At 43.5% G+C, this 23,699-nt stretch overlaps 2 protein-coding genes across 3 annotated transcripts in view; both read right to left on the minus strand.

Moving 5' to 3' along the window:
- Positions 1–469: 469 nt before the first annotated feature.
- On the minus strand, positions 470–14,235 carry TRMT10B (tRNA methyltransferase 10B). 2 transcript variants are annotated; one of them, XM_068553269.1, is made up of 9 exons: positions 14,176–14,235; positions 10,701–10,903; positions 10,135–10,243; positions 9,385–9,509; positions 6,672–6,824; positions 5,432–5,510; positions 4,714–4,781; positions 1,427–1,550; positions 470–830 (listed from the first exon to the last, which is right to left on the minus strand). In XM_068553269.1, exons 1-9 carry the CDS (start codon positions 14,183–14,185, stop codon positions 724–726), a joined length of 978 nt encoding a protein of 325 aa, XP_068409370.1. In that variant the 5' UTR covers positions 14,186–14,235; the 3' UTR covers positions 470–723. The 2 variants fall into 2 exon arrangements, with proteins under 2 accessions (XP_068409370.1, XP_068409371.1); XM_068553270.1 differs by having other exon boundaries at positions 10,701–10,898; positions 14,176–14,221.
- A 4,597-nt stretch (positions 14,236–18,832) lies between these two features.
- FRMPD1 (FERM and PDZ domain containing 1) overlaps positions 18,833–23,699 on the minus strand; it is a 45,246-nt gene continuing 40,379 nt past the window's right edge. Inside the window, exon 15 of the mRNA XM_068553086.1 lies at positions 18,833–21,216. Coding sequence (XP_068409187.1) covers positions 18,833–21,216 — 2,384 coding nt within the window. The remainder of the gene's footprint in view (positions 21,217–23,699) is intronic.

Below are 23,699 nucleotides of genomic sequence, written 5' to 3' on the forward strand. Positions count from 1 at the left end.
TCTTTTCAAGTTAGACTTACCAATACTGTGTTTTTGCTTTTCATTTTGACCTGTTAATCACAAGTATATATGAAGAATCTAGTTTGTACAAGGCTCAGAAGGATACAAAGATACTCCCACAAATTGTTAGGAGGCTACTTGTTCAGAAGAGAGAAGCCCTCCACGCTCATACTCAGAATAGGGGAGACAGAGTAGGAGCCATAGATGGAAAAAAGTGCTATGGGGGGCTTAAAGCAGGGCTAGGTAAGGAAAGGCTGATCCTGCAAAGCCTATGTACAACATACTACTTGAGTTGGGGAAAATCAGCATGATCGAGATGGCTGGAGAAAGTCATACAACTTTATGATGCCCGTGTAGTGAAAATTAGACTCAATAGAGTAATACTTACTTGATTATTTAAGCTACCTCTAAAGAGTAGGTATTTCACAAATAGATGTACAGAAGATGAATTAACACATCCAAAGCCATGTAGTTTTAGGGCTAATTCATTATTATGTAAACTTTTTAGTTAGTCAACATATATCTGGGCACTTCCTGTGAGCCAGGCACTATGGGAGATACAAAAGAGCATAAAATATGGTCCCTGTTAGTAACTCCTATCCCAGTGAAGAGCCAAGATGTCAAGTAAAGGCAAATGAGTACCACCACCATCCTCTGATCTGTTCTTTGGTCAAGGCAACTCCAGCAACTTCGCCTCCTGCAGCTGCAATCTTAGGCTGTCCATCATTCCACTGAGTTCTGAAGAGTATAGCCTTTTCTGGAAGAAACTCCTTTCTTCAATGCTTCAGGCCAGTTTTGAGTCTCAAAGTAAGTGGACAGGATATCAAACACTGTTAGAAAGGTAAACAGAAAACATAGTGACCACACAGAAGAAAAAGAACTAGTAAATGACTAATGAGGAAAAAAGTGTTCTGGAATATTTCATTCAACAAACTTACTCTACCACACATGGTACTAGATCCTGGGGAGACAGAGGCAAAGACACAGGCCCTGCTTGCCTACAAGGACCTCAGCCTACACTGAGAGATACAGGCCTGTGAATGGACAATGCTGCAACAGAGAGGAACACAGTACAGCTGGAACAAAACAGGCCCTGACATGGCCTGGGATGTGGAGGGGAGCAGCCAAGATGCCTGTGAACTGAATCCTGAAGGACAAACAGGAATTCACTGTTCAATGATAGATTGAAGGCATGGCATTCTAGGACAAGGGAACAATTTCAACTATCTTTAACATAGTTGGGAACCAGGAAGAAAATGAAAACTGCTTCTGAGAGGCCAGAATACATGTCACAAAGCACATACAATAAAGTCCAAGCACATCAGTCACAGGGGAGACTGCTTCAAGGGCCGTTTATACTGAAACACAATGCAAAGAAGCAGCAGCAGAACTAATACACGTTAAGCATGGGCCATGTGAGCAGTACCTTGATTGATGGCCAGTATCTCTGAATGATAGTTTTTCCCATTCTGGCGTCTGACCATGTATTCCTGGATTGGTAAGCGAGCGGTCTTGACAGAGTGTTCTTGGGCCTTTTGAAATGTCACCTTCTGTAAATCACAAATATTTTTCTTATAAAAATAATACACAAGGATAGTCTCATTGTAATATGCAGAGCAAACTGTAAGAATCCTCATGTACCACCACCCCAATTTCCATCTGTAATCATAATTAAATGATAAGTGTATTAAAATTAAGTAGCCTATGGTAGAATGGAAGAAACTGTAGATAAGGAAAAATGGCTTGTGCAGCAACACCTCACTTATTTGGGATTCATTTATCTGCTGGCTTCCACTCACTGCTACTTACAACCAAGAAGGAAATAAGTAAAAAGAGGCACATCTGCAGCCACAATCTGCATCCAAAAATCCAAGCCGTCTAATCAATGAGAGGAGAACACTCCTAGCCCTAACTCAGTAAGACCCAATTCTGGACATCTGGAGTTTTCAGTCATAGCCAATTGGTAGCAGCAGATCAGAAATAAGGGAGACAGGATTCGAGTCAGGTATACCACCAGCAACAAGACAGCATTAAGGTATGAGAGCATATAGCCCAATGAAAAGGAAAGGCTCTGAAAACTACAAAAAGAAGGCAGAACTCAAAAAATCCAACAATCTGAGGCCATTTAGCGTCAGAGTATAGTAACTAATGTCCCTTTAAAGATGTCCCTGAGTCATGGACTGAAGTTTAAGTTATACTCACTACCTTGTAAGAAGCTCTGGGAAGGTCCTCTACCTATTTGTAATTTCAGGATTAAAGGTTTAGATTACTGAGAAAATTAGCATACTTAGGTTTGGAAGGGACCTCGGTAGTTAACTATTCCACTCCAACCACCCATCCAATGTTTGTCTATCCTCTATGAACTTTCTCCCAGATGGCCTCTGGCTTTAAATGGACAACCCTTGTGACAGGGAGTTCGTGCATCCTAGGGTAACCCATTTCAATTTTGATAGTAGCAGTTAATAGGAAATCTTCTTGATATTGAGGCAAATTTTCTATTTTCCCTGAGACTTCCAGTCATCTGTCCTAGCTCTGTTCCCCCAGGGTCACACCAGGCAAGTAAAATGGCCCTTCCACAAGACAGCCATTCAGATACCTGAAGGCAGGGATCATGCCCTATGAATCCTCTCGTCTCCAGACTGACAGCCTCAGTTCTGTTGACTTTTCCTTGACTATGATTTAGTTTTGAGTCCCTTCATTATTCAGGTCAACCCCTTCTGAACTTGTTCTAGCTTGTCAATGTCTTTTCATTTACTGTCCCATATTGACTGGCCACCGTGAGAATGGTCTAACCAACTGGAACAGTGTGAAGCAGGCCTAGCACCTTCTTTGTTCTGACACTGGACTACCTGCCTCTCAGATTCACATGAAACACAATTCCAAAAGAGAAGGTCCAAAAATGTTTTACGTGATGCAATTCAGATGGGATAAAGGTACAGCTACTCAAAGGACTTCTTTGAAGGATAACAGTCCTTTGCATATATGAGCTATGATTATGTTTTAAGTCTATTCCTTTATAATCACTTTGAACTGAAGTACAGAATTCAAAGTTAGTAGGAAACTTGGATGCTGCCCTGAAGGAGTTTACAGTCTAGTTTCTGTTCTCTGAACATTTAAAGATAAAATGACTCCCCTTGAAGAAATCTTGTTCTTAGCATATTTCTGTGAAGAAGCCAAACTCTTAAGTAACAACTAAACAAATCTTTGTGCCAGTTATTTTTCAGTTTAAATGTTGGTGGAAAATAAAAAGAGGACAGTGTGTTAAATTTGCACATCTATAGATCATACACTGCTCACTGGCCCTCTAGAATTGTCTGCTTCAAAAAAGGGGATGTCACTCTGCTGTGGAAGACTGTATTTGGTTGTTATGTCTCTTTAATCTCTTTTAACCTTAAATAGCCCCCATGACTATTTCAGTTTTCACTACATTGACTTTTTTGAAAGTCTGGTCCAGGTGTCTTGTAGAATGTCGCACATCCTGGATCTGTTTATGATTAAATTCAGTTTAAACATTTTCTAATAAGAATACTTCACAGGTGAGATTCCATCACATCAGGAGGCACATGTCACTACTGGTGATTCTAAGTTTGATCATTTGTTAAGATGGTGACCTCCAGATCACTTTATTGTAATGGTACACTTTTGTGGGCTGGTACTTTGAGACCACTTGGAATAGTCAGTTCCCTCACAACCTTTCGTTCAGTCAATTCCCTGAATCAATGATTACTCTGAGAGTGACAAAATGATGATTTCTCAATTCTATTATGCATTTCTCATTTATTAGCTGGCATTCTTTAGAGCTCTCTCCTCCCCCCACCTCCTGCCCATTTTTTAGATTATCACTATGGAGTCATGGAACTCTGACTTTTTTAGAATAAATGCAATTCAGTTAAGTATCATCTGTGTCAAATATGTGTATGTATCTCATATATACATGAAAAAATACACTCACATATATTAAAAAGTATATATATATAAAATATACCCATAAACACATACTTGTGTGATCACAGACTATATCAAGAGGGATACACAAGAAAACCATGGTTGCCTCATGCAGCGGATACTGGGTGACAAGGATGAGAGGTAGACTTACTTTTCACTGTGCTCCTTTTTATACATTTTAACCATTATATCATTATTTATTAACTATGCAATATGCTACTATTAAAAAATTATCTCAACAAATATTTGTATAAGAGAAACATATTTCAAAACTCCAATTATTCCAATAAAATTCCAATTCAACAAAAGAAATCTGGACGGTCCTACTAAGGTAGAGATTATGGGATAAGACTTCTGTCAACAGGGAATATGGCCTAAGAAGGAACAAACTGCTCTTTCACAAAGAACAAACAGCTGGTAAGAATGCTGAGTCAAAGCTTCCTTGGTCAAGATCAGAGTCATCCTTGCAGAACCGAAGAGAGGAGAGAAGAAAGGAATTCAATAATGGTTATTTATGTAATTACCAAATACTTCCCATTCCAGTCCCTGACTGGATTCTGTCAGGTCAGTGTTGCTGACATTGCTGATGAGAAGAGAGAGAAGTTGGCAAGTAGGAGGGCCAACCTAGGCAGAATAGGCTCCTACTTCCTATTGCTTCTGAGCTTTTAGGCCCTTTGGCCTAAGATTACGACAGGGCAAGGATTTCTTTCTCTAAAAGAAAGCGCCACTTTTCAAAATGCAGTTGTCAGGCCTAAAATGTACACCTACCTTCTGAATGCTTTCGTCCACAAGTCCACCAAGGATGTAAACTTTGTTTAGATCAACATCTTCAAGAGCTAATGAAAAAATGAAGGCCACTGAGGTCAGTCTGTTTTATAATTTCTAAATCCAAAGACTGTAAAAGGAAAGAATTATTAATGATAAAAGTAGAAATTTAATGAAATAGAAAACAAAAAGATAGTAGATTTGCTAATTAGATTTGCTAATTCCCTGAAAAGATCAATTAAATGTCAATTAATTAGACATATCTAATAAGATATGCAGACTCAACACCATTAGGATTCAGAAAGGAGGCAAAATGTCAAAGGAAGGTTAAAATTGAAGAGAATACTGAGATCAACTTAATACAATAAAATTGAAAATTATGCAAAAATAGATGATTTTCTGGGAAAAAAAAAATTTATCTAACATCAATCTGAGAAGGGTCGATGTGAGGAGGTGACAAGGAAAACTCACGAGGATTACCAGGTAACTCACAAGCTCCAGCTGAGGAAGGAGACCCTAAATCTGTGCAGCTGTGTGCACATGGCAGGACAAATATGAAGCATTCAGTGAGGTCTCTGTCCATAAGAGGTGTGCAATTAACGTCCATTCCTTTTTTTCTTGGATACACCTTGGGTGGCTTTAACAAACTCTGACCCCGGGAATAATGAAATAAAGGGCTGGATGCAATGTGCTACATGAATGCATGCAGTAAAGTACATACCATGTTCTGAGTCAGGAGTCAGGTACACAAGGGTTTCCAGAGGAAATAAACTAAAGCAGTCTTCTTCTGTTATGTCTAGCTGAAAAATGTAAACAATCCAATGTAGTGTGAACTAGGTTAAGACATAGCCCACGCTGCAGCAACTAGTTACAGGGCGTGTAGTTTCTATCAGGCATGGCTCCAGGTACATCAAGAGGATACATGTCTGACAACCTGTTCTCAGAAAGTGCTCAGCTGGGTAGCGGAAGTAGAAAGGTACAGACATTCGACCCTACAAAATGAGACAGAAAGTGGTATGAGGCCCTAAGAGACATATAGGGAGCATGCCCCAGGACTACAGAGAGGGAATGACAACACCAGGGACAATGTTCTAGCAAAGGGAATGCTGGAACTGGGTTTCTGAAGAGGTGAGATTGACACACGTACAAAAGGAAGAAGTATTCAAAGTGGACAGAATCACCTAAGAAAAGCATGAAGACAGGAAGCAAGGGGACTGAACTGCGTGGCTCTTAGGGTGGATCTGTTTGGCTCACATACAGGAATCATAAAACACATACAGAAAAGTAAAGCTGGGAATGGCTGTGTTACAGGAGGGATCGTTAAGGTAACAGCAACCATGACTAACTGTGCAGCACCACACAGGGCGCTTTTCACACTCGGTGCCTCTGAGGACCTCCCTGGAAAAGGCCACACTATCCAGTCTCAGCTACATAATGCAAACACACAAGGGCACTTTTAGTGGCACTTCTTAGGCACTGATCTGGATTCTTGCCTGTATATCAATCACTACATTTAAGAGATCCTAGGGAAAGTATTGAAAGTAACTTAGTACTCCCTAAAACTCATCTTAAATCCATATTACTTCCATAAGGATTCTCTCTCTTTCCCCCAAAATTCATGTTCCCTAATTCTGCACTACTAAGAACAAGAAAGGAATCATGGCATGTCCCTAAAACATTCCTGGTACATAGTCTAGCATACAATACACTGGATACAAAATACAGCCCTAGATACTGGTAATATTAGTTTGCCAATGCAGTGGAAGGATGAAAATTTTAAAACATAAGAACTGATGAGAGGTTCTAAATTTTTAAAGATTGTAATAGCGAAAACATATAACATATACACATAAGCATATTTTTTTTACATTGAAATGTGAAAAAGTAAAAAAAATTTACTATTACCCCCTCCAACCTACTTTTCACATGACAATTTAAATAATATGCAAAATGAGGCTTACCAGATAACTAGAAAATCCATCATTCATCCTCAAACACTCTTCATACAGGGGACTGTCTGTGGTGAATCCAGTGAGGCAGATCCAAAATGGCCTGTCAGCTTTTTTATTTGAACCATACAACCTTCGGATCTGTCCAGCCAGTCTACTTAATTCCTTCGAAGAAGTAAGGACAACTTATGGTAGGAACATGCCCACTCTTTCTAAATTCATTATCAACAAATGGTTACTCAGTAAGTTCACTGAATATTACTCTGGGAAAGCTCATGAATTCAATGGCCCTTTTACTCCAGGAGTGAGTACATGCATGTATGCACGTGTGTTACATCCCATGGTATCACACCTTATAGATGAAAGTTAAGGTAATGATACTAGCCCAGAAAACCAAGACCTCTCTCTCCTTCTGGATCTGCTGATATATATGTATATATTTATATATATACATATATGTATATATACATATATGTATACATATATGTATATATTTATATATATGTATATACATATATATGTACATGTATACATATGTATATATGTATACATATATATGTGTATACATATATATGTATATATGTATATATGTATATATTTATATATATACATATATGTATATATAAAATTTATATATGTATACATGTATACATATGTATACATATGTATATATGTATATGTATATACATATGTACATGTATATACATATACATATACATATGTATATGTATATACATATACATATGTATATATACATATGTATATATGTATATGTATATACATATACATATGTATATGTATACATATGTATATATGTATATGTATATACATATACATATGTATATGTATACATATGTATATATGTATATGTATATGTATATATGTATACATATATACATATATATGTATATGTATACATATGTATATATGTATACATATATATGTATATATGTATATATATGTATATATGTATATATACATATATGTATACATATATGTATATATTTATATATATACATATATGTATATATAAAATTTTTCTTTTAGCTTTTACCTAAAATCTTACCATGTGGGTTTCCCTGGTGGCACAGTGGTTACGAATCCGCCTGCCAATGCAGGGGACACGGGTTCGAGCCCTGGTCAGGGAAGATCCCACATGCCGCAGAGCAACTAAGCCCGTGCGCCACAACTACTGAGCCTGCACTCTAGATCCTGTGAGCCACAACTACTGAATCCCACGCCTAGAGCCCATGCTCTGCAACAAGAGAAGCCACTGCAATGAGAAGCCGTGCACTGCAATGAAGAGTAGCCCCCGCTCGCTGCAACTAGAGAAAGCCCGTGCCCAGCAACGAAGACCCAATGCAGCCAAAAGTAAATAAGTAAAATAAATAAATTTATATATTAAAAAAAATCTTACCATGTGATGGTTACTGTTTATTAAAAAGAGACTAGATTACTGTGCAGACATTTTTATACTCCATCAGTTAAACTTGGCACCTTCTCCCTAACTTCAGGAGCTGTCATAGGTTTGGAAGTTTTAACTTTCCATCCTGATTTAGAGACATCACCCGTATAGAAAGGTAATTTCACAATCTGGCCTGATTTGGTTCAGTGCAGGAAAAAAAACAAAGCTTTGGATTTGATTTAATCTGATATCTCAATTAATATAAACATTAGAAAATTCTTAGTTGACCTTTTCAGAGGGATATAATTAGAGGTTCCATGGAAGAATCCCAGATCCTAATTTCTCTGAAAAACATGCAAACACTAGCATGTATAACAGGGACGTTGGAAAACACAGATTTCTTTTGTGGTGTAAGGCCTAAAATCAAGGCCCAATATTGTGTGCCGCTTTGATATCTGGTGAAAATGAGAGGCCTTGAATGGCCTAACTGCAAGTTCCCCTCCCAATTCTGCTCCCATGGGTAAGGTTCACTAGCTAAACAATTTTTTTAATTTTTTAATCAAAGGGATTCCTTTGATAAAGGGTTCCTGCTATCTCTGAGTAGTGGGTTTCAATTCTCTGCCAGCCCATGGAATTATTCCAGCAAACCAATCACATCTTCCTGTAGGAATCTAATTTCTTGATACTACAAAACCTACCCCCCACGGCCCCTGGTTGTTCATTCTGTTCCCGAGTGCAATCCCATGTGGCCCTGCATGATATCCAGTGTCATCCTCCCCTCGGGCTGAGTATATGTGACCAATAAACTGCTATCGATCTTATCTGTCCAGTGTCGAGTGTTGTGTGTTCAGCCATCCCCAGAATCATAGGGTGAAAAATCCCTCCTTCACCAACAGGGTAAATGGGCGGCTTTTAAAAACACACACACTGTAGAAAGAGCTCCCACCAGGTAATCTCCCCACAACATGCAACCAGGCAAATATTCCTCTCCCTGGCAGAAGGCCAAAGATCTCACCTCTGGAGAATTAAACCTGAAAGGCTCCATCTAGACTGGGGATACCATAAGCACAGAGGCAAAGGCAGTGGGCTCAAAACAGAAGATAAAGGAAAAAATTTTAAACTAAACCATATGTCTATTCTCTTCCTGATTCTTTACAACAGCCATCTCAGAACTTAGTAGCCATGTGTAGAAAACTAAACACATTTGCTGGTTTACTAGAGAATCACAGAAGCTGGAGCTGGTCATGTTCTTTGTGAAAGCCGTTCCCACCTGGACCTCCCTCATGTGAGCAGGAATTCAGAGTTCAGTGGATGTTTTACCTTCTTAGACATGTGGTGGGTCATACTCAAATCGATACAGAGTCTTGGTCCTGAGTGTTTGGCTTCCAAAAGTCTTTCCTTGGTTAAGGATCTCAGAAAACGTTTGCTGTGCTGGGGGTAGATGCCTAGAGTAGAAATATCAGAAAGGAATAAACATGGAAAAACTGAAAAATGTTATTCAGTAAGAAATAAATCTCCCCAGCCAGGTGAGTACTTTTTGCATATGAAGAGAAACTGGAAGCTCATGCAAGGTATTCATTCATTAGGCAGTTTAGGTATAGCAGAACGGTGAAATGAGTGCTCTGGAGCACACTGCTGGATCTAAGAAGAGTTCAGTTTGTTCATTTATTACCTATATGATCTTGGGCATGTTATTTAATTTCGTTGATCCTCAATCCCTTCACCTAGAAAATGAGGATAATAAAAGCACTTACCCTTATGGTAATCCATGTAAAATTCTTAGCACTGAACCTAGCACACAGTACTGAATAAACATTGGCTGTTGTTGGTATCATTCTTTCTACTTCTGGGCTTATAAACACATACATGCACTAGACAGCTTATATTTGAAAGGCAGCCTCAAATGTTGCTCTCTTTGATACTTTGATTCCAAGCAAAATAGGCTAATAGGTCCTATCTCCCAGATGTTTGTTTTACTTAAAAACACTATCCCTACTCTCCTAGGAACAGGCAGATACCGGTTTGCTAAGAAATAAATATAATTACACCAGCAATCTGATTTATTGTTACCTGAATTTTCTACACGGTTGGCTTTTCTTCTTTCTTTCTCTTGTTTTCTCTTACTCTTCTTTGCTGCAACTATCTTTTCCCAGTGTCTCTGTTTTCTTTGGACATTTTTCTTATGTTATCCAGAAAACAAAATTGTTTGAGAACTTCATAAGCACCAAAAAGGAAAATGAATATTAGAAATAGTTACTTAATTATTTTTTAAATTTAGATTAAAGTTAGGAGAGAAAAAGGGTATTAGTCTTAAAAACAAAAATGGACTAGATTGCGTTTAGAGAAAGCAGAACCCCAGAAAAGAGATGTGACATGCCCAAGGTCACAGTAAACTTATTAGGGACAGAGTTGAGATTTCCTGACCCTTCTGAGGTGTACAAAAATTCCTCTTAATTTTACTTACTTTTTCTATGACTCAAATGGAACTGAAACCTTAAACCAGGAAACTCATCCCTGGGAATACACCTAACTCATTCCCAGTCTTTTTTTTTACCAATATCTATCCTTAGAACAGGGGTCTCTGGGACATTCTGTCGTCTCAAAGCCCGTGACCATAAACAATCCACTCCACTCACCGAGCGCCACACTGCATTGCTTGTAGGCAGGGTCATCTCTTCTCGATGCTCACATTCCACGTCAATCTGTAGAAGCTGGAAGCTTTCAGAGATGCCATCTTCACCTGTGTCCTCTAGGGTGACTTCTTGCTCCTGCAGCACGTGTGACTCTGTTTCCTGAGCGCTCCCTTCTAACTTCCAGTCCATGTGCTTAGTCCTCTGTCCTTTTCACCCAGATTAGGAAAAGGTACAATTATGTGAGACATTACATTATTGAACTTGCAGAGGTATTTCCCTATATCCAAATGACAAACAGGGTTACTGCGTTACTTAAGGAGTAGAGAAGTGTGTAAAATACTAACACAGATTAACTGAACTGAGAAAAGCATGTGTGTCTTCTAGAGAAATAAGTCAGCACAGAAACCTTTCAGGAGTAAGGAAGCCAAATTCACTTCTTAGAAGACAAGCACAACTCCTGACAACCCCAAGAAATCAATGATTATTCACTGCTGCAGTGACACAGATAATGAGTTCATTTATTGTATTCTTTGAAATGCACGTATGAGTTGAGGGCAAGACAGAGATGGCAAAATCCACCTATCCCATTATGTTTCTGTTTATTTTCAAAACCATTCCTTTAGCAAATATTTACTGAGCACCTACTCTATGTAAAGTCCTGTACTAGAAACATCCTGGGAGGTTTAGAGCTAGCCAAAAATTATGGTAAAGAGCAGCCCAAAACCAATCAAGAATTCTAGGTTGCACATATTCCCTCCCCCGACTCAGTATCACTGCAGCAGAAAGCCACAGTCATAGTGGAAACGGCTAATATCCATCAGAAGTGCCAAGGTAGAAAAATATGAAGAACCATTGTTACAACACACTTAACTAATGTAATAATTTCAAAGTGGTGTTCAAAATCCTTGAGGAAGATATGACTAAGAAGTGTTCTAGTCTACAGCTAAGTGTCACAGACAAAGAATGGTATAACCATTGCTCACAGCTGCTCCTCTGAGCCTAGTGTGCTACCTACATATTAGGAAAAGTGTATCTTTGAAAAAGTAAATCTATGTAATATGATCCATGCACATGGTAAAAAGACCTAGTTGTAAGAAAAGTAATGATCAATTCTCTGACCCCTTCCACCTCTAGGGGGCAACGCTTGTTAACCAGGTGTTTTTAGTTCTTCTGGTAATTTACTCCTTAACCTGAAATCATATGCTTACATCATTACTTCTTTTTTCATCATTACTTCTTGATTCATCAACTTTCCCTATGAAACACTAAAATTCAAATCACTTTAATTAGCCCCTTTTATTTTTAGCTCTTCTCTTAGTTACCTTGACCTTTAAATTCTTTTGAGGTATAATTTATACACAATAAAATGCCAAGATTTTAAAGGGTGTAGCTCAACAAGTTTGTGTCGGGAGGGATGGTGGGGGGGGGGTTTGAAGGTGTGGGAAGTGAGGGATGGGAATATACCAGCTCAATGAGTTTTTGACAAGTGCATAGGGCCTGTATTACCCACACCCCATCAAGATATAGAACATTTCCATCACTCCAGAAAGTTCCCTTCCTTCTGCACTTTCCAAGTCAATCTCCATCCCATTCTCACTGCTTTCCAAACGCAATCATTGCTCTTTTTTCTATAACCATAGATTAGCTGTGCCTTATAAAATGTTATTTAAATGGACTCAAACAGTGTGTACTCTTTTGAACTTGACATTTTGCCCCACAACTTGTTTTTGAGATTCATATATATTGCTTCATGTATCAGTAGTTTGTTCCTTTTTATTGCTGAGCAGTATTCCACACATGAATATACCACAATTTGTTTATTCTCCTGTTGACAGACATTTGAGATTTTTCCAGTTTGTGGCTTTTACGAATAAAGCGGCCAAGAAATTCTCATACAAGCGTTTTTGTGGACATATGTTTTCATATCTGTTGGCTAAGTACTAACAGAAGTGCTGGGTCATAGGATGGGTGCTATTTAACTCGTAAGAAACTGCCATCAGTTTCCCAGAGTGATTTAACATTTCACACTGCTGTCAGCAGTCTGTGAGAGTTCCAGATGGTCTGCATTATCCCCAACATTTGCTGTTGTCAGGATTCTTAATTTTAACCATTTTTGTGTAGTGGAACCTCACTGTGTTTTAATTTGCATTTGTTTGATTATTAATGATATTGAGCTTTTTTTTCATACAACTTATTGGTAATTCATAATATATCTCTGTGAGATACCTGTTCAAGTTGATGACATTGAAATTAAAATGGAGTAGTAGTTCAGGAATACAAAAATGGGGTTGGGTGGCCATTGAAGATCTGGTCTCAGGCACGTCTGCATCACTGAGAACTTGAATTTTCTCTGAACTGTACCACACCCAAGGACACCATCAGTCATACTCAGAACAACACTGGCCAGCTGCAATATTACGGTCTCAAGGTCTCCCCTTGTAACTATGCAACCATTTCAGACCCCAACCAATCCTTACTTAATAAGCACCCTTACTTCTTGCCAGCTCCAATTACAATTCTTGATAAATAACCCATTTAACTAACTGTAACCTTGCAGTTTTTGCCTTTATAAGCTTGCCCCGCTTTGTAGCCTGAAGAAACACAATTCAAGTGCTTCTTGAATCTGTGTCTCCCATGCTATAGTCCTCAATGTGGCCAGAATAAAACTCTTTTCTATTCCTATTATAGATTGCTTACTGATTATTTGTCTGGACACTTACAATGGCCTATATTGATCATTAATGATCATCCATTGTTCTCTGCAATATCTGGTCTACCTGCTGTTGCTGTTCCTTAAACATACCAAGGATATTCCCACCTTAGGGCCTTTGCACTTGCTGGTCTTTCTACCTCAATCCTCTTCCCCTAGATAATTATATGACTACCTTCCTCACTTCATTCAGAATTTCATTATCCAACATGGCACACTTCTTACTTATTTTTTTTGTCTGAACTTTCCCCTTCCTATAATGTAAGCAAGTGTTCTGTTTGCTTTGTTCACTACATCCTCAGTGCCTGGCAACGAGCTTCGTACATAACAGACGCTCAATAAAGACTTGCTGAATTAATAAATCCTCCACTCCACCACCTCTGCGTTGACAGAGGCCTCAAAACTTTTTTCTAACCCAAGTCCCACCTGATGAGCATATCCCTGGGCGCTAAGTGATGGAGGCTTCTCTCATCTCCTCATTCTAAGTTTTAGCCACCAAAGCCGGCTCCACTCCTCTGTCACCTTCAGCACTAGAACACCCTGACCCCAATCTCGAGTGTACCCCGCGTGCAGGCCCAGCCTGGTCCATAAGCTGAGGGTACGACGGGAAGCAGGAAGGAATAGCGCCAAGAAGGTGGGGGACATGAGGCCACACGACTGCTGGGCGGGCGCCTGCTCCCCAGGCGTCTGGCCCGCCCGCGAACGAAGCGGCACTCCCAGGCCGGACCCCCAGCCCCCACCCCTGCCGGCAACGAGGCCCCGGCGTACCTGAACCCATCACCTCACGCAGCAGCAGAGGAACCTACCAAACCCCGCCTCCGACTTTACTTCCGGTTCCTGCCCCTCTCCGAGTAGCATTCTGGGAGTTGTCGTTTTCAGCCTAGCGGCTGTGTGTTCCGCGAAGACTTGGGCTTCGGCTGCCGTGCCCACGGTGGTACTAAGGAGCTGCGTCCCGTCAGAAGCTTGCCGCGCCTCACTGAGCCTCCGTTTCCTCGCATGTTAGCTGGGCATACAATCCCAGCCGCTCGCCGACCGCACAGGGCTGCTGCAGGTGACCAGGCGCTTTGATGGCTGTCAAGGGCTGGACACGGCGAAGGTGGGCTGAAACCAGACTCGAACCACCCCTCATCTCGCAACCTGGGGGCCTTGCCTTCCCCTGGTCTCCCTGGGCTTCCCCACAACCAGAAGAGCCCACGAGCTGACATAGTTCCCCTCACCACTAGCTGGCCATCCAGGATCATAACAGATATCCCGGCTTGGGCAGATCACGAATGAGTCTAGCCTCTGACCACTCTCCCTCCTCTTTCTCGCCTCACAAATCCACGGGGAACCTTGTGTCTCAGAGACCTGAAGCGACTTGTCCAAGCCTTGGCCTGATAAAAGCTATCAACCACTCTTCCCTTTATTCCTGCAGTCCTAGGGGTCTCACGCTTTCGAGAGACCCTACCATGAATGAACCTGAAATACTTCCTGCCCAAGAAACCACAGCCTTGTTGGATCCGTCCTTGGCCTCACGGTTTCCCCTTAGGACTTTTCTTTCCACAGCTTCTCCAGCACCTCCCACCCCATCCCCAGTCCATGCTTTAACCCATCCTTTATAATCTGCTACTGGAGCAACTTGTAAAATACTAAAACTAAACATGCTTTCTTCCTCAAAGGGCTTTTTCGGAAACCCAGCTGTCTTCTCTGCTCAGAAGCTGGCCTTGGCTTTCCACTCAGCAGGACCTGCAAAGTGGCTCAGATGGTCTTCAGTTGCTCTCACCACACCTGCCAGTCCCTGCACCTTGCACTCAGCTGTACCGAATACCTTTCCTCCCTCCCTGCCATTGCTCTGGTGTCTCTTCACTTTTCAATGAGCTCATGAAGCTCGTTCAAAAGTGGGGCTTTTCCCCACAGAAAAGGCCACCTAGCTGGTATCACTGCCCAGCCCCCTCCGGCCTCCATCCATTTACCGAATGATTATGTGTCTCCCTTACTCCAAACCCCTCAGTGGTTTCCCATTGTAATTGGATGTAAAATCTAACCTCCCCAAGGCCTTGCATGGCCTGGTTCCTGGCTGACCCTCCGACCTCATCTATCACTCTTCCTCCAGCTTGCTGTGTTCCAATCGCACCTGTCTTCTTGAAATGCTTTAAACACAACAAAAGCCTTTGCAGTTACTGTTCCCTTTTCTCTCACTTTTTACATGGCTGGCTCCTTCTTACCCTTTAAGCTTCTGCTTAAACCTTCCCTCTTCAGAGAGGCCTTTACTGACCACCCCGCCCCCCCTCCGCCCCCCCGACCCCGGGGAAGATTGGGTCATCCCAGCCCCATCTTGGCACTCTTCGTTTTCTTTATTTCAATCTTCACCTATCAGTAATCTTTTTTTTTCCCTATGTCTTTCCTGCTGATAAGTTCCTTGAGGGGACTTACATCTATCATGTTAGTGATTGTATTCCCGGTGCCAATGCACAGTAAATATTTGTCAACAGGATAAACAAACAAGTGATTTTTCTCCCTTCTTGAGAAAAACTTACCTTCCTATCTACCAAAATCAGGACCTGACACAATAGCTACTCAATCAATACTTCTTTTTTTTTTTTTTAAAAACTACTTTATTTTTATAAATTTATTTATTTATTTATTTATTTATTTATTTTTGGCTGCGTTGGGTCTTCCTTGCTGCGTGTGGGCTTTCTCTAGTTGCAGCGAGCAGGGGCTACTCTTCCTTGCGGTGCGCAGGCTTCTCATTGTGGTGGCTTCTCTTGTTGCGGAGCACGGGCTCTAGGCACGCAGGCTTCAGTAGTTGTGGCACACAGGCTCAGTAGTTGTGGCTCATGGGCTCTAGAGCGCAGGCTCAGTAGTTGTGGTGTATGGGCTTAGTTGCTCCATGGCATGTGGGATCTTCCCAGATCAGGGCTCGAACCCGTGTCCCCTGCATTGGCAGGCGGATTCTTAACCACTGTGCCACCAGGGAAGTCCCGAATCAACACTTCTTGACATACTAGTTCTAATTAATGCTGCCTCCTACAGGAAGCCTTCCCTGATCACCACTCCCCCCCAACACCCCCAAATTACTTCTCTCCTTTGAGCTCTCACAGCACCTTATCTGTTCTCTTTGGTGGTCCTGAGCACACCATGCCTTAGGTGGGTCTCTATCTCTACATGTCGTCTTACCTCTTGGACCAGGAGCCCTTGCAGATAAGATTCTCACCCAACTATTTACATCCATAATCCTACATCAGGCACCCTGGCATGGGTGTACCATAGATGTTTGTTTAAAGAAATAAATCCGCCAATATGACGGTGGGTGCAAAAATGAAGGAGTGTAAATATCCAGTCGTTTCTCAGTAATTAAACAATTGATTCTTGTGTTGGGGAGTAGGCAGTCCTGTCCTGCTCTCATGTAGGGAGCTGTGTATCTCAGAGAAAGTGCTAAACATGGCAAACCCCCTGTACTTTAGCTTCTCAACAAGCAGTGAGGGGTTGCTTCAGAACTTCTGGGACTTAGTACACCTCATGGGGGCTCAGAGCAAAAATGCCAGCTCCATACAGTAGCAACCCAAGGAAGCTAACGGATTTGAGGGGAGAGGAAGCAAAGGAAGAAGGAAACAAACATCTGAGTGCCTGTGCCTGAGGCTTCACAGTCTCCATCCTGCCTTCCATGAGAATTTATTTCTCACAATAATGCTGAATGTGTATTATATAACAATCTCTAGTTTAGGGTGTTGTGTTGATAAGAAAATGTATTCAAGTTATCTAAATAAGGCATCTGGCACGTTGTAGGCCGTCACTGAATGAGACGAGTGTTATTTCCTTTTGTCATTTGGGGAAAATGAGGCCCAGAGAAGCAGCTATAACAACACTGCCAGGATTCAAGCTCTGATTGAGTTGAAGTCCTGAGCTCCTTCCCTAAGCTTGTGAACACAGTAAAAGTATTCAAGTCCTGTTTAGCATCATACAATTTTTAGTATTTGGGTGTCCTATTGTTCCTATTTTCCATTGTCATGAAATCACTTTAAATCTGTTTTCAAGAGCCTTATTTAAATTTTATTCAAAGTATTCTGTGAAAAGAAACAGGCCTTTAAGAAAATAAATCTTTTCCTGGCACTAGTACTGGTTAACTGGCTACTAGTTAACAAGTAACTGGTAACAGGGGATGGGTAGATTCTCTTCTCTTCTCCCCAAATATTGCTTTCCTTCTGATTGGCAAGAGCTTGGGTGTGTCACTTAACACCCTCACCTTTGCCCTGCTTTTGCTGGGTGAAGGAGAGAAATTAGGGAGCTTTAGAGGAGACAAATTGCAGAGGAAGCACTGAGCCCACAACTGATCAGGAGCCCCAGAAGGACCCCTTGAGTAAACTCTGATAGCCCAAAGTGAGTGTCTAAACCACCTTTTGCCTGGACAGAAAAGCCAGGGGAAAAAGGCCTCCCAAGGCTGTCTTCAGGTCAGTTTTCCTGGAGTCTGAAAACAAAATGCAAGGAAGGGTTTCAGACTAGGAGAAGAATCCATAAACTTTGGGGATTATTACTAACTTTTATTGAGTATTTACTAGATTTCTACCCTACAAAGCAGGCACTAGTATCCCCAATATTCAGAAGAGAAAACCAAAGCACTGAGAGGTTAAGTAGCATGTCCGACCAAGGTCCCACCAAGATTAACAGGGATTAAGTGGCTCTACTGGAATTAGAAAGGTACTGAATATATTTCTTTTGCTCTAATATTATTCTTAAAAGGGCAAATCTAGTTCAGGGTTTTAATGTTTGCCTTTTTAGATATTTAAAACGGATAGAGGGTGGAGTTAATTTCAGGTAAAGCACAGAGCACACACCTGGATATGGGGGGCCATGCAACTAAGGTGCTTACTGCCACCTAGTGGCAACCTATGCTTATCGCAGCGAGGCCGCCAAGAATACCAGGCCTCCAGGCGCAGGTGCTGCAAACCAAAACTTGTGAAGGTGGAATCTATCAAATATCCCAAGTGTTCACTCCTATTTGCAGAGGTTATTGCCAAATCAGTGTGATATGAGAAGTCAAGACAATTTTTCAGTGACTCCACCTTCCTCCCTCATCCCTGCCTTCTTGGGACAGTTTGTGACTTCTTGCTTCCACACTCGCAGGGTATGCTCCTCCTAGGGTACACACATTACTGATGGCAATCTGCTTATCTGTACCCACTCAGAGGGGCTGTGAGCATCCTGGCCAGGGGCAGGGGCTCGTCTTACTCATCTTTATGAATAAGCCAGTGAATGTTTGTTGAACAAATATGAGCGGATGCTTTTGACCCAAACTTGTCATCACTCTGTATGATTCAGGCAAAGATTAAGCAGCAGTTTATTTGAACACTCTAAATAATAAACATTTGAGAGAGGTGGGCAGAGGAATGGTAGGAGCTGCTCAGGGAAGTGTCCAGGGCAGGGCAGGGGGTCTGGGCAACTGGCCTGCTCACAGGGCAGTGGAGACCCAGAACTTCTGGGTCAAACAGAATACAGCGGCTGTGAGGGCCGTACACTGACGGGCCAAGAGTTTCACACTCAGGTCATGGTAGCCTCTCTCGCAGGTGAGCTTAGCGGCCTCCACAAACTGGTGGTAGGTGTACACCACATCCCTCAGGTTCCCTGCTGCCTCTCTGTGTCGGGTGGAGCAGCGGCTACAGGCTGTGAACTGGAAGCACAGGCTGGCCAGCTGGACCAGGTGCTGGAAGGTGTCGCGCACAGCACCCTGCATCTCCTCGGGGGACTGGTCCATTCTGATCACGTGCTGACAGCTCAACAGGAGCTTTTGGGAGCCCACGCAGAGGCGGCTCCGGCTTTCAGAAAAGTGCCAGGTGCACTTCTCGGAAGGGTGCGTGTTCCCATTTCCCCAGGAAGCTTCTAAAATGTCCTGTAATTCCAGCAAGCTCTCCGTGAGTTGGACGAATCCCTCGGGGGTGCTGGCAGGGGCAGCTTTCAGCTGTCTCAGAGCCCTGGCGCAGTACTCTGGCCAGATGTGGCTGTTCCTCGAAAGGGGCTCAGTACTGCAGCTGTGGGCCCGGGCAGGCCTCCAGGGCAGGGCCAGCTGGCCTCCTGCAGAGGGTGGCGAGGTGAGGGGGGCTGTGGGGTGTGCTTCCAGGCCCCTGTCTTCCTCCTCCGTCTCTGGCTGCAGGCCACGGAAGCACGTGGCATAGGAGAACTGGCAGCTGCACTGCTCCATCCCAGTCCTAGGGGCCACAGTCTCATTCACGCCTGCAAACCCCGAAGATGTGGCCGTCCTGAGACTGGCAGAAACTTTAGGATAGCTTTCTGGGGCAAAGCACAGGAAAGACTTCTCATTAGGAAGGCACATGCTAGGGCTTTTATCTTTGCTTTCTGGCAGTGAACAATGATTTGAACCTTCTAAGTGGGGCTCCTCTTGGGAACACGGTAGTGGCTCTGGCAGAGAAGGCCCTGGATTCAAACAGACCTGCTGAGGAGTGTCCCTAGGGGTGGTATCTTCCCCTATCACATGGTTAGGTGCCTCTGCCTTGACCTCCTCCAGAGGGAAAGCTGATGAAATGGTCTGGTCCCTAAGCAAGAAACCCGGGTCTAAATCCAGCTCTGCCAATAGTTTTTGTTCTTGGGCCTGGCAGGCTTGGCCTGGGGTTTCTCTGCTTTGTCCTTGGGGGTCTCTGGGGGAATGTGGTGGGGTCTGTTCAGTCCTTGTTACAGGAGTCTCCAAGGAGAGGGAGGCTACCATGCCACCAGCTGGAGCACTGACACCAATAGTCTGTGGAACAGCATTCAACACGTCACCCTTGGGGTCACTTGGATCCTTCTCAGATTCATCACGAAATAAGTTGGTGCCATTTTTGTTTGTAACTTCTCTATCATGTTCCAAAGATAGTTGTCCTTGCTGCTCCTCCTTCGTAGGGAAAGAAGCCATCTTCTCTTCTGAATTTATTCCACATTCACCACTTCTAGGCCTGTCTTGAGGAGACAACAGAGACCCTGTGTCCTGGGGGGCAGTTTCTTGCATATGATTTGTAAACAGAGATCCCAGTCCTCTTTCTATCTGGACCCCTCCCAGCTCTAGTGTGTCTCCTTGAGAGATATTATGTGGCCCTGGGCTGATGGTCAGGCAGATTCTGTCTGGGTTCAAGTCAGCACTGGAGAGGGAGGAGATGCTGTCCCCAAGCTCCATGGCAAGTTCTCGGGGGGCACTGCCATCCGAGTCCTGAAATGGAGATAAGGTCTGGGGAAGCCCTAGCTGAGCCGTATCTGGGCCAGATGAGCCTGGGTTGGGACTGTGAGGAGTGTTTGCTGGGGAACTGGCAACACTGGCGGTCAGAGGGGCAATCCCAGAATTCTCCTTATGGCTGGGGTCAATCCGGAGGCGAATGGCAGAAATAGAAAACACTCGAGAGTCGATTACCGACTTGGTTTCCATGGTCTCAGGCTCCATCTCCATGGCCCGGGTGGCTGGGTTTTTGCTCTTGGTCTCCCTCAGGGGAGCCAGCAGCCCCAGGGCCTTGGTCTCCAGGAGGCCAGGCTCACCCTGCACGTCTTGCAGACAGGACACAGTTGGGGAGGGTGCACTGAGGGCCAGGTAGGGCTCCCGGTCATAGTAGCACACGTCGTCCACGCTCTCCAGGGAGGCTGATGGCATCAGGGGAAATGAGACCTGACAGGTGTAGTCGGTCTGTAGGAAAGACCTTCTTTTCCTCAGGGTCTTGGCATACTTCTTCACCCCTCCCCTTCTGCTTGGCTCTCTTCCCCCTGGCCCAGGATTCAGGCTGTCCTCAGGGCTGCAAGTGCTGGCCTTATTCTGTGAGCTTGTGGCACTGGTGTCTGCAGCAGAAGCAGCTCTGAGCCCTGAGAATCAAGAAAGGAAAAAGAACATGAAAAGCAGAAAAACAAAGAGACTTATAGATCTTGGGCTCAGGACTCAGGATTGCCTGGGTTCAAATCCTGGCTGGGCTGTGTAACCGTGGGCATGTTAAATCTTGAGCTCCTCAATTTCCTCTTCTGAAAGATGGGGATGATCACCGTGGTAGACGTTTTTTGGTTCTCGGTTGCCCAAGATCCATTGCCTTATCTTTTGGTCACAGTACCCCAACTTCCTTTTGGGGAATGACATCTCCCCAATGGTTACAGTCTGCTGGAACTATTAATGAAGGGGCCCTACCCACATCAGCCAAGTGGTCAGATTTATGACCTAGAAAGTCAGTCACAAAATTTCCTAAAATTTCAAACTCAAACACATTGATTAAAAAAACAAAAACCAAAAAACAGTAGAGCCCATTCTTTGCAGCCACAGTATCCTGACAGTACAATTAAGAATCCTGCTACCCCACCCCCTGATCTGGTTGCTGCCTGTGTCTGAACCAGGTCTTCACCTCTGCTGGCAATTCTCTAAGCTATCTTACATCCTTCCAACACTTTCTCTCTGTGCTTACATTAACCCAAGTCAGTCAATACCAGTGGTGTCAATCAGCACTGCCATGCTGGTTAGATGACTTAGTACGTATCAAGCTCCTAGCACAAGGCCTGTGCTTAATGGGTGTTCACTAAAGGGAGCCAGTACTGTCATTGTTATGATTGTCACTACATGGGTGAGGGTTCCAAGCGAGCTTTCTTTTGACAAAAAGTGGCTGTGACTCTCAGTCATGGGCATGAGGGGTCTTGTGCATACCAGGATGGATCTTTCTGCAAGGAGACGCACTTTTGTGAAGAAGTCCTGGGAATCAGCCAGAAGGAATTAAGATCACAGGCTAGCACCTGAGAATCAGAGGGCTCTTAGACCAGTTTTTTGCACCCTGGCTGAACTTTATTAAAAACTTCATCAAATCCTAGGCTGCTCCTCAGACCTCCTAAATCAGAATCTCTGAGGCTGGGATCTAGGAATTTACAGTATTTTAACCAGGTCCCTTGGGTGATTTCGATGTTTTGGAATTCCAGCCACGTTTTGGAATTGCCGCTCTAGGCCACCTACAGCCACTGACCAAGGGTGTTTCTGAAGCCTAAAAAGGGAGAGGCTCCCACAGTGAGTCAGGGGCCAGACCAGACCCCAGGCTCAGGAGTCCCAGGTCTGGGCTGTCTCCCCAGCACCTCACTGGCTCTCTGTAAAAGAGGGAGTATCCAGTGTGGACCTTATATCCCTGACTGGACTCCCATAAAGGAAGGCCTTGACTGATGGTCTGTCTCACGCCCATCTTGCCTCTAGCACAATGGCTGACCCAGAAGGGCAAGGCTGGGGGCATGGATGGCAGTTGGCTGGGTTCTGTGGGAAGCAGGGCACAATCTGGCCATAGATTTCTAGGTCAGTTAATGAAGTCAGGGTAGATGGTGGAGAGTGCATTCATTCATCCATTTAGCAGCAACTGCCAGGCACTATGTGCCAGGACACAGAGATGAGTGTGAAATGCACAGTTCCCACACTCAAAGGAGTTTTCGGTTTAGTGAAGGAGAGAAATGTCAATACAAAAATCACAGAAATAAATATGCAACTACAGGCAGTGCTAAGTGCCAGGCAGGAAGCACCCAGGGTGTGTGACAGGGATGGGGAGACCTGCCCTAGTCCTGGCAGTCTGGTTAATATTCCCAGAGGAAGTGAATTTCCAGTCGGGGCCTGATAGATGGATGGGCATCAGCAGCCAAAGATCAGGGTGAGGAATGTTTCAGGTGGAAAGAGCAGCATGCGCAAAGGCTGGAAGTAGAAAAGAGCTGGGCACTTTTAAAGAATGGCAAGGAGGTCTGTGTGGCAGGAATGCATGGAGAGGACTCAGGGGGAAGGAGAGAAACAGGCAGAGGCCATGTCACAGAGGGCCTCAAGAAACCTTGCGGGGGCTGCTAAGAAGCTGGCCTTTCTCCCACGAGCAACGGGAAACCACTAGAGGGCAGGGAGCAACAGGAAAGGGCTGGAACAAAGAAAAGGGCTGCAGCTTCCCCAGCTCTTAGTAGGTCACCCCTAATGTCTGTGTGCTATTTTCCAATTTTTTTCTTCAGAGTGCAGAGTGAGAGTGTGTGTGTGTGTGTGTGTGTGTGTGTGTGTGTGTGTGTGTTTGTGTGTGTGTGTGTAAATGTCCCGCAAGGATCTCAGGTCAGCTTAGGAAGTCATTCTGTGTGGAAAGACCCCCCACACTCTTTGTGGAGGAAGGGATGAGGATCCTGAAAGAAACATGATCCCCCTGCCTTATGTCTGGGTCCCTTCAGGGCCACCAACAGCCTGTCAGTTAGGTTCTTTTTGTTTCAAGGCCTCATTTAAAGCTTTGGGGTCAACAATGGCACAGCTGCTTCCCTCTGCTGGGCTGTCAAACCCTTTTCTTTCTGTGTAAATTCTGTCCATCTTACAATGC

This window comes from Eschrichtius robustus, chromosome 10 (assembly GCF_028021215.1).
Source record: "Eschrichtius robustus isolate mEscRob2 chromosome 10, mEscRob2.pri, whole genome shotgun sequence".
NCBI classification, from domain to species: domain Eukaryota; kingdom Metazoa; phylum Chordata; class Mammalia; order Artiodactyla; family Eschrichtiidae; genus Eschrichtius; species Eschrichtius robustus.

Coding starts and splice junctions, on each gene's coding strand:
- TRMT10B (XM_068553269.1), bottom strand. Junction 4,782..5,431: donor GACTCCTGACTCAGAACATG/GTATGTACTTTA, acceptor TTTTTTCATTAG/CTCTTGAAGATGTTGATCTA. Junction 831..1,426: donor GATACTGGCCATCAATCAAG/GTACTGCTCACA, acceptor CCTTTCTAACAG/TGTTTGATATCCTGTCCACT.